This window comes from Tachypleus tridentatus, unplaced genomic scaffold (genome assembly GCF_004210375.1).
Source record: "Tachypleus tridentatus isolate NWPU-2018 unplaced genomic scaffold, ASM421037v1 Hic_cluster_2, whole genome shotgun sequence".
NCBI classification, from domain to species: domain Eukaryota; kingdom Metazoa; phylum Arthropoda; class Merostomata; order Xiphosura; family Limulidae; genus Tachypleus; species Tachypleus tridentatus.
The window spans coordinates 34,071,544-34,083,551 of NW_027467782.1; the positions used below are offsets into that span (position 1 = coordinate 34,071,544).

The 12,008-nt window shown below is 30.4% G+C and overlaps 1 protein-coding gene across 21 annotated transcripts in view; it reads right to left on the reverse strand.

The window, feature by feature from the left end:
- Positions 1–427: 427 nt before the first annotated feature.
- LOC143243109 (uncharacterized) overlaps positions 428–12,008 on the reverse strand; it is a 31,891-nt gene continuing 20,310 nt past the window's right edge. For 8 of the 21 annotated variants that reach the window (XR_013023908.1, XR_013023900.1, XR_013023898.1 and 5 more), the window contains 2 exons: positions 9,628–9,720; positions 428–1,738 (listed from right to left, as the gene is read on the reverse strand). Coding sequence is in view for 3 of the 21 variants with exons in the window: in XM_076486876.1 (XP_076342991.1) it covers positions 1,727–1,738; positions 9,628–9,720 (105 nt within the window). In the remaining 18 variants the exon portion in view is untranslated. Of the gene's footprint in view, positions 1,739–2,792; positions 3,064–3,240; positions 4,439–9,627; positions 9,721–12,008 lie in introns of those variants that run through there. The other 13 variants (XR_013023902.1, XR_013023899.1, XR_013023904.1 and 10 more) reach the window with 8 other exon arrangements.

Sequence of the window (12,008 nt, forward strand, 5' to 3'; positions counted from 1 at the left end):
AGAGAAGCTTCTTTTGTGCACAGTGTAACTTCTACTAAACATATAATTACTGTGACTCAAACACTTATATGCTTTACATATTTCTACAAATTACTTTCATTGAATGACTTAAGGATATTTCAACACACAAACAAAAAACATGAATTTTATCTCATAACTAAAAGCTGGTAGTTAAAACCATATGTAACTTCTGTTATAAAGAAGCTTACACATAGAACAACCTTAAATATAAAATTTTCAAAATTACTTACAGATCAACCTATACAAAATATATACTTCATGATATTCCTACAAGTATCTATATTCTTAGTTCTGCCAACTAACAAGACATGCTTTAACAGATATGAGGTGTTCTTTCATTATAAAAGCCTAGACACCTAGTTATCATAAAAAAGGTGAGGAAAACTATTGTATTTATATGCAAGAAAGTATCAATTAATTGTGCAAATTTGTGGTAAGCACTGTTAAATATATGAATAAACAAACATTCTGAATTCAAGTGGTTTTCTACTAAATGAAACTAATTATGGCTAAATTAACTAACACATTTATGATTATTAACTTCAAAATGTAAAATAGAATTTTAATTATAAACATTATACCATAAATTTAAGATTTTATTTCTATCTATCTTAGAAAAATAATATATTAATAATATTTATCTACTTTGTATTCAATGTTTTATTACTCTCACATTACACGTGGAGATGAAAATGTCAGAATGTTTATTTAATTTGAAGCATTGGAACCTATCATCTTGTGAATATGTGCAAATTGTATGCATGTATGATTAGCTGACTACACAACAGACATTCAACTATTATTAAACTCTAGACAGTTAAAACTGATTCATTAATAATTATGGTATTAATACAGAGAATTCTCAGGTTATGTTTAATATATTACAATGATAAAAAACATCTATGGAGAGAAACTTTTTGGTAATAAAATCTACAACTGTTTCCAACTTCTGATCAAAACAAAATACCTACATAGTTCAAATAAAAATTAAATGAGTAATGAATATTATGTACATCTAACATATCACCATACTAATGATGATCAGAAGGGTGTCATGGAACCCTCAATGCAAGCAAAGTTTTTGCTATAATCCCAAACACAAGATTCAGCTGCTTAGAAGGTTTAGTTTTGTTCTAAACACATACCTTAAGATAACAATGCAAAATAATCCTCATAAACAAATATATAATAATCAAACAATTTAACCAATACTAAAAATAAACTAACATTAAAGAAAGAAAAAATAAAACATTACTTTATTCAGAGTGTACAACTATTTATCATCTTACCTTCATTCTTTCTAAATTTGTATTTACACCTGTTAAAGGCTAGTTGAGAAACTAAATAAGACTTAACTTTTAATTTAAAAAATGAAACTTGACATCTTGCAGGACACATCTTGAAGTAAGACATCAATAGTATCAGGTATCTTAAGGGTAACATATGACTAGGTAACTAAACATACAACTTTTAAGGTGGCTATATGTTTTCATTTTCCTTTTTTAAAAATCAAAACATGCATAATAATTATTGGAAAGACTAACAATTTATAATAAAGCAGTATAGAGTGACATTTAAAATTAACTTTGATTACTTTTATGTTCCACTTACTTTTCAAGCAGAACTACAGCAACTTGTGGGTTTACCCTTCAATACTTACTATTTTCTTGTCCATAGTCATGAAAGTAGGTTGCCCAGTCCCATGTCATGAAAAGATCTAGAAATTATAAGAAAATATAACTACAAAAATTCTACAAGAAAAATTCCAGTGCACCAAAATAAAGTAAACTGTTATATGTAAATTAACTAACAAAAATTACAAGAAGAAGGAATTGTACACCGTAAGTCAGAAAGTAATAATAAGAAATCAGTTTTAGTGAAAGGAGACTGATGGACTCTGTGACTAAACTAAAATAATTGGAAGATGTGATATCGAAAATATATGTAACTATTTTACGTAGTGGAGTTTCCACAGTTAATACATCTTTAATTATATTTATTTGTTTGTTTTTGAATTTCATGCAATGCTACACGAGGGCTATCTGCATTAGCCATCCCCAATTTAGAAGTGTAAAACTAGACAGAAGTCAGCTAGCTATCCCTAATTTAACAGTGTAAGACTGGAGGGAAGTCAGCTAGCTATCCCTAATTTAACAGTGTAAGACTAGATGGAAGTCAGCTAGCTATCCATAATTTAACAGTGTAAGACTGGAGGGAAGTCAGCTAGCTTTCCATAATTTAACAGTGTAAGACTGGAGGGAAGTCAGCTAGCTATCCCTAATTTAACAGTGTAAGACTAAACGGAAGTCAGCTAGCTATCCATAATTTAACAGTGTAAGACTGGAGGGAATTACGTACTTTACATTCACACTTAGACACAACTAGCTATCATCTGATCTTAACATTAGTAACAGAAGGTGTATTTAATGGGCTAAATATAAGCATTGGGTGTAAAACATTATTGTAACAAAGGCTTAGTTGAAACACTACTCCACTGAAACCCTTGGTAATTTTTATCTTACTTTTGTCTATACCTCAATGTTAATAAACAACTGAAAAAAATATAAATAAAATGCTATCTAACTTATCATGGTGCAATAAGTGAGCCTAGGGTATTATTTGTTTTATAATTGCTTAAAATGTACTGTGCAATAACTTACTCTAAGCTCAATAAAGACAAAATATCAATTCTAAATCTATATACTTTCTGAATTAAATTGTTTTGTTCTATCACCAAAGTTAACAAGAAAAAAAAACAAACCAATATGTATATTAAACATTCACAACATAAATACCATAGTTGACCTAACAATATCAATTGGTAGTTTTGTTACAAAACAATGATATAAATTGTAGACCATTACTATTAAAACAAAGAAGCATGACACAAACTGTTTATTATATATATTAACACCAGAGGGACATTTAGAGTGTTCCTTCTACCACACACATTATACTCTTTAACACTGTAAATACCTGACAGCCATAAAGCTTCTTATTTCCAAAGAATGCAACATGTAGATCTTCAATGTTTTCAGTTTACTAAAATGTTTAGTTAAAATAAAGTTATTTCAATTTTTAAGTCCATCTCATGCTACGTTTATCATTTTATAAAGTACTTCATAACTTAATGTTTCATTAAAATTCAAAATCTTCCTATTAACAGTAAGCAGCGCCAATCTTTATACATATACTCAAAAGGTGATATACAAAACTAACTTTTATCTCTGTATTTCTATAGACTGATGGAACTTTTAGGTGAATAGGTCTATTCAGATACCAATAACTATTTTGAATCTATTCAATGTTACACAGCGTGGCTTTCAAATGCATCACTAAACTTTTGGAAAAGAAATATCAATAACTAACATACTGAGCAAGAGCAAGAATTTAAACTGAACAAAATACACTATTCATTTCAAGCAGGCCAAACTAGCCTAACAATCCTTTGACTGTTTATTTACATGTAAAACTGAATGAGTGCTTAAATCTTTATCAGTACAACATATAACCCAATAAATGTGACATAAAATATCTTAACTCGATTGACTATTATTTATTTAGGATAATAAAGAGCAATGATTAGTAGGGCACATTACAAGTACAGATGTTGATGTCATTTATGTAAATAATAACAGAAGGCATTCCTGTCATGTTTAGATGTACATAAAAGAATGTGCACATTACATGAAAGATGGCAGTGACAACAGTTAAAAAAATGTTAAAACAGGTTTCACAGAATAGAAAAATAAAAAAGGAATGGGAATTACAGAAAATGATAATGTAAAGAAATATATAGGAAACAATACTAATATATGGGAAATAGAAAAATTAATAAAAATATAGGTGATATTAATATACAGGTAACAAAAACTAATATACGGGAAATAAAAAAATGAATAGAAATATTGGTGATAATAGTATATAGGAAACAATCCTAATATACGGGAAATAGAAGCTGAGCCTTGAATACAGTACTGTAGTCCATATATAGAACAAGCAAAGCAGTGACAGCACCAGATCAGACCAACTTAATGTCAGCAAACTTGTTCCTGTGAATACCAACATGACCAGTTATCCAGAAAAACTGGATGTGAATAGAAGATAGAAGAAAAATAGGCCAGCCAGTGTTGAATATTGTGAAAATAAGGTTAGAATTAACACAAAGCGATTCTCTGACCAGTAGAGAGTGAAGAGAGTTGGTATAAATAGAACAGTGAGTGTACTGTGTAGCTTCGATATCATTCAGAACAAAAGAAATGCCATATAACTTGACAGTGAACACAGAAACTGTAGAGTGGATATTGTACAAAACCACCTAGCTGCAACAAACCATGGCAGATCCAATAGACTTAACTGATTTTAAACCATCTGTATAACTGGGAATGAAAGAATGGTTCAAAAGATGTTTGGCAATGAAAACATTACAACCAAATGCAGTATCAACCTTCCTCAGATGACTCAGAGAAAGGCAACAGGCAGAGGTGGTTATAACACATAGTGTGGTGGGCTGATTGATGGAAAAGCAACATCAATCTGTGACATACTGAACTCAGTCAGCTTCACCTAAATATGAAGACCAAAGGGAAGAATGGCAGACTGTATATTCCCAAAAGTATAACCAGTGGAACCCAGTGTACAGACTCTGAACTGGAGACATATGGAAAGACCCTGTTCAAGGCTGAAGTCTCAGATGGTGAATAGGGTACAGCATCTTCAAGGCCAAGGTCCTGGCAGAAACTTAAATAAGAGACAAATAGTTCAGTTTTGAACAAAATCAATCTGCTCCACAAGAGGTGGAAAAAGGGATCTGGATCTTGAAGATGTTCAGTGCTGTTGTACACTTTGTATTTCAGTCGGTTGGTTAAGTTTTACTTCTGTGTATATTTAACAATTACATCATTATATTGGGTCAGAAAGGCATTGTAAAGTAATAAAATCAAAAGCAGCCAATCAGGAAATGTTTAGAAAACTGAGGCTGTGCAAAATAAAAATTCTTATTGCATTTTCACAATCTGCAATTATTATGTACTTCCAACATTTGTTTCACTACTTTCATTACAGTTGGTGTTATGGTGGTGAAGATGAGAGAGCAAGTTTAAAGTTCTATGAAAAATAAAAAATGATATTCATTAAGATGGTATTATAAGTAAGGTAAATTAAACATAAAACCATGAAATATAATAATAATAATAATAATAAATTTATTAAGCAATAAATTAGACACAAAAAATCAAATAACAATATAAAACCATCAACAAAGAGTTAACTCGTCCTGTGATGGTTAAACACATAATAAAGTAAAATCAAAACTTACAAAATCAAAATAAAGTTCCCAGAATATTATCATCAGTATTTAAGATCCATTGTTTTAAGTATTTCTTTTGATTAACACGATTAATAGAAGATCTTATACTATAAGGAATAAAATTATGAATACGAGGTGCCAAATAAAGATATTGATGAAGTGTAACTGTTTTACGTGGTGTGGGTACATTAATTGGAAAAAAGATTGAAGTCGTGTAAAATATGAAGTGACTTTAAAAGGCCTATTAAAAAAAACATGCATTGTAGATAAAGCTAAAAAATATAAATAAAGTTTATCATATGAAAGAGGGGAGTTAAATTTACTGAAATCGGTATCAAGCCTATGGGTAAAAATAAGAGAGAAAACACTTTTTTGCAACTTGTGAATAGGAATTAAAAAAGTCTTATATGTGCCACCCCAAATTGAAATACAATATTGTAAGAAAGATTGAAAGAGAGCATAATATACACTTAACAAAATATGATAAGGAGCACAATGACTAAGTTCAAAATTAGCATAGAACTATATTTTAATTTATTAACTAAAGAATTAATATGAAATTGCCAATTTAATTTTCGATCTAAAATAATTCCTAAATATTTAACAGAGGAAACTTGAGTCAATTTGGGACACTTACAATTAGGGTAAGTATAACAATCATTGGAATGATAAAAAATAGAAGGAAAAGCTGGAATGACACCATAAAGGTTAAACTGAAGAAGAAAAGATTTAGATATATTTAAGGAGAAGCCATTACAGAAAAGCCAATTTTTAATTTTATTAAGATCACTAGAAATAATGGCTTCATTAATTAGATTTGGCTTACTATAAACAACAGCAATATCATTGGCATAGGCTTGGATATCTCCAGAAAACTGTTGGTAAAGAATATCATTTATATAAATGAGAAATAATAAAGGGCCCAGAACAGAACCTTGTGGTACTCCAACATTAATTGTAAGCCAATTACTATAATTATTATGGATACAAACCGATTGCTTTCTATTGTGAAAGTAAGAAAAAAACCAATCAAAAACAATGCCTCTAAAACCATAATAAGATAATTTATTTAACAAAATTTTATGATTAACAGAATCAAAAGCTTTGGCTAAGTCAAGAAAAACAGCAATTGGATGAAGATCAGAATCCAAAGCTTCTGTAATACTTCCCACAAGTTTAGCAACAGCAACCTCCGTTCCAAGCCCAGGCCGAAAGCCAAATTGAGAAGGAGACAAAACAATGTCTATCAAGAAATGATAAAATTCTAATCTTCATAGATTTTTCAAATAGTTTAGAGAAATGTATTAATAAGGAAATAGGTCTATAATTCGTAAAATCAAAAATATTACCAGATTTATAAATAGGAATGACCAATGATAACTTTAAAGCATTAGGAAACTTCCCTTGAGTAAAAGATAAATTAATTAAAAAAGTCAAAATTGGTGCAAAAGATTAGCATTAGCTTTCAAAATCTTAACCGAAACACCATCTACACCATTAGAAGCTGAATTTGATAAGGAGAAAATATTATTCATAGTTTCAGATACAGTAACAGGATATAGGTAACAAGAAGAAGAAGGAGCAGGAGGCATGCCCTGAGAACAAAATTTAGGATCGGAGCAAGTAGATTTAGCAACATTAACAAAAAAATAATTCAAATCAGATAAATCAGTAGTACCAAAATTACAAAATTTCTTTTTTTTTTTTTTAACATCAATAATAGAGTTAACAATATTCCAATTCTGTTTAATAGTTTTAGCATTCTTAAACAGGTTATGATAATAAGTCCATTTAGTCTTACGGGTCAATCTAACAACATAATTCCTTAAACACTTAAATCTAATCTTTAGATAAATATCATCAGGAAATTGATGTACTTTCTTTTTAACTTATCTCTTTTAATCATTAACAAAACCAATTCACTGGTAATCCATGGCTTAATTTTTCTAAACTTTCGTGACACAGAAACAGTAGTAGTACAACTTTGAATACAATCAGTTAACACTTCAGCAAAATTATCATAAGCAACATTAACATCAGAACAATTCATAACACAAGACCAATCTGAAAAATTCAAACAAGAACTCAAATCATTATACTTAATCTTTTGAACATTTGAGACATGTTCTAGATCCGATAAAATGTCTATACCTAAAACAATTGGAAAATGATCGGTCAAAAAAACTCTCAACAATATAAGAATAACAATTTTTAACAGTATTTCCACTAATTAAAAAATGATCAATACAAGAATTAGTAACATTGGTTATCCGTGTAGGAGAAGAAATAATAATACGAAGATTGTTCTCAGACAAAAACTTAAAATATGCATTTTTATAACAAACATCATCAAATGCCAAAACATCTATATTAAAATCACCAACAAGTATATTAATATCATATTTGTATAAATTCAATTCTAATGAAAGCTCATCAATAAATTTCAATACAGGCAATCTAGGAGATCGATAAACAACAAAGAGATTAAATTTCTTATTTTGAATCATACAAAATAAAATTAAAGCATCAGACTTAATGTACTGTACTTCTCTTATCATAGTCAGTATCTCAAATTTAACAAAAAACTGCCACTCCACTAGCCTTATTTAGACCAGAAGATGAAGAATAAAAGGAGTAACCTGGAATCGAAAAGGAAACAAATCCATCCTCAACAAACCAAGTTTCAGAAAAAGCTATTATATGAAATTTAACAACGCTTGATTGTAAAAAACAAGAAATTGGTCAAAATTTTGAGTAAGACTTCGAATGTTAACATGTATTAAATTTAAATGACCAACAGAAAAAACATTTGGTAAATCAGAAAGAGAAGACAAAGTTGGTGTAACACCAACAATATCATCAAAATCATCAGCCATTGCAGTATTTATAAATTATTAAGATCAATCAAGCAGCATAAAACAATGGGCTGAGTAGTTTCTGATTTCCTAATAAGAATATTACCATTCGATACCCAAAGAAATTTATAGCCAAGATCTTTCTGTTTTCGTTTTGCTTGCATGAAAATATCACGATAATATGGGGAGAGATGTTCGTTAACATAAACTGGATAAGATTCATTACAGACCTTAATATCATTTGTATTAAGAGAGCGAAATTTAGTTTTCTTAAGTTTAAGCAGATCAAATTTAATTTGCTTACGACAAAACTTAACAACAATCTGTCTCGGACTCTTATTTTCAGTTGTTTTCTTTCCTATACGATGAACAGTGTCAATATCTGTAGGAGCACAGTCAACCCCAAAAGTAGTTGTAATCTTCTCAACAACTTCTTGCAAATTCTCATTAGGCTTCTCTGGAATACCTCCAATCAAAACATTATAGTTATAAGAATATTGTTCGCGTCACACATCTTCCTCCGAAAACTTGCCATCTCCTTCCACAATTCTTCATTTTCGTGCTTTAATGTTTTATTTTCCTGTTTACACTCCTTAACTTCAGCTCTCAAAGTTGTGATATCCTTACTCATAGTTTCTACCTTCTCTGAATAAAATTGAAAGGAAGTCACTAATTCTTCGACCTTTACTTTAATTAAGTGAAAGTCATCAAGTCTTGACAAAATTTCAGTAACTTTGTCTTAAGCAACTTCATATCTGCCTCCCCCATATTTAAATCAAGCTCACTATTCTCAACAAGATTCACTGTCTCCCCCTCTAACGAAATGGACACAGTCCTTCTTAATGGAGATTCACTATTTAGGCTTAACTTTCTTTTTCTCATACAAAAATCACATTCATAACTTTTCCCAATTTCATTAAAATATTCCAAATCCTGTTCAGTAAAGTTCTTACATCTTAAATGATACCATTTTTGACACTCACCAGAGCAATGAAGGGCTTTATCACCAACTTTAATATAAACTTTACAAAATCTACGTGGCATGCTAGTCAGCCATTTGTAATGTAACCATTAATTTTATTCTTAGCATGAAAAATCACACTTTTCACAGAATTACTTGACAGAGAATTCAAAAATTAATGGATAAATGTTTTATGAAAGCAATTTACTTGAAATATAATTTCAGTTAATAAATGGCTTGTAACTTTTACATAAACATTTGCCAAAACTCATGATGATACACTTTGTATATTTAGAACATTTCAGTAGTTTATGTAGTTTCATGGTTACATGGAGATTACAGAACTGGTCAGAATGACCAAGCACACATACAGGTTTAATAGAATATAATTTAATTGATAATGGAATATGTATGTGGATCACAATCAGTAGCCTAAATGTTTTGTTTGAAGTGCATTTTTTAAATTCTTCAGATACACTTGCCATTTTGGAAACTTCTAGTAAGCCTAATTTTCTTTTCACTTTTGATAAAACACCACCAGTGACTTCATCAGGAAAACTGCTCTTGATTGGATGCTGTAAAAAATTACTTTTCATAAATGTACTTGCTACAGTTAATTTTAAACATGAGTGAGGAATAAAATCAGGAGAATGTTTATAATACATAATATAAAGTTTGTTTTCAATGGCCCATAATTAATCTTTTTGTTAAAATACAGTTTACTACTAATTATTTGGTATTGGAAACTTTTGTATTAAGGTGGTTAATTACCTCAGACACATTTCAGTTACATTGTTAACCATACTGTTGGCAAGTCTTTCTGCAATTTTATATCAAATCTTATTTCTTTATTGAAGAAATTATAATAAAATAAATAGATTTTATAATCTTAAAATCCCTTTCTATGGGAAAAGATTAAGTATAGAAAATCTTAATGGTTTACATAAAAACATAATTAAAGAAAAGTTATTAATTCAAATTCTGTTAAACACTTATGAAACAAAAAGTAACTTCTGAATTACAAGGTGACAAGTGCCTGCAGGATCAAACAACTTCATGAGAAAGATAATCAATATATCTTGCTCTGATCCACCAAATACTTATGAAGTGGTGTACAACTTTGATTTTCATGCACAAGAAGGAATGGTGATGTATGAAGGACTGTTCAGAGTGATGCAACTTAAACTGATTATCAAGTAAAACGAGGAAGTTATCTTTCTATTCAAGCCACTAGTTGGTCCTCGATAGTCTTCACTTGAAATATTGTGTGAGCTTTATCTGAGTAATGACACTGATTTGTTGTAAATTGTTCACACCACAGCTACTAAACTTACTCCAGGGATGGAAAGGTTATATTAAGATCTCTTTATAAAAGATCAACAGACAAGGTTTTCAGTATGTTTAAGTGGGTGATACTAATGAATCAGGGAGATAATCCTGTCAGTGTACTATGTAGTGCTGGATTGTGACTCTACACCATATTTTATGCACAATATCTTAAGGAAGATCCAGAGGCATGCTCTCCCAGAAATATTTAAAATCAGAAACACCATTCTCTCTATTTTCTGGTCTCTTTTAAAATAAGGGTATAAAAAGTGATTAAATTTGCAATGAACATGTGATTTTGTGTTTCCTTCATTAGGTGTAAAACAACTTTTCATAAATGTTATATCTTTTCTCCTTTTGTAATGTGAAGATGCCTTTGAAGTAGGCTAAACTCTTTGGTAAATATAATTTTGTGGGGAGTGGGTGGGGTGGTTTGATTTACTGACTGAATACGAAACAACATGACTACATTTAATTTCGTATGATTGAGTAGAGAATGCCCATTAAGTACATACTACTGACCATACAATCTACATTACATTTTTCTCTCTCACAATAAAGTATTTAAAATGACTTTAAAACATATTCCTATAATTAAGAACATGAAAAGTTCAGTTAAAATAATGTTGATGACTGAAATTTTACAAAATAAAAAAGCTTGTTGACAAGAAATGTACAAAACCATAGAAACTAGACAGAATTAGGTAGATTCTCTGTTTTCAACTGAAATACGTGATTGACTTACCTGGCAACTTATGAAAAGCATGTTAAGAGCATTAAAAAAAGAAGAGAGAAAATAGATTTTATTGAAATATATAAAATATTCAGGAAGGATGAATGTGTTGTGATTTCTTGTGATATATCTAAAAACCAAAGGATAAGAATGTACAAGTTTAGGATTTTAAAAAGACACACTAGATTTCAGGTAAGACCAATTTTATCCTCTTAACAAGGTGTCATGCATAAACAATAAATTATCACTAGCATTAGTGTACAGCAACACCTTGCAAGATAGGAATAGACTCCAAGAGTGCATCCAGTGGCAAAGACAGGGTGGGCACATGCTAATCAACCAACAATGCCACCCCTACATGTGCTCATCCATCACACAGCCTGTCATTTCTGTACAAAAAAAAAAAAAATACTGAAAGGTAACTGTATTGGCAGGTTACTGGTATATTTCCTGTAAGGAAAGACATGCAGAATGGTAGGAAGCAATCTGTGTTTTGATGTCATCCAGATTACAACGTAAACCTCGACAGTTCCATTGTATCAAGTTGGACATTATTACTCATGTGCAGGGAAGTTGGGTGGAGAACCCTTCTGTTTTCGTGCATGTCTTTTGTTCTTTACTGTCTTTATTTGAGGGAGGTCTGTCAACCTCCGTGGATCCTGTCCTGGGTTGATTGGGTAGGTCTATGCTGTTTAAAGAGGATTCCAGTGACTGGGGACAAGAACAAATGATCCTTTTGCATCTTGTGGTGGGAGAAGGTGATGCACCCAAAGAAATGCCTGTACCCAGAACCAGAGGAAGTGG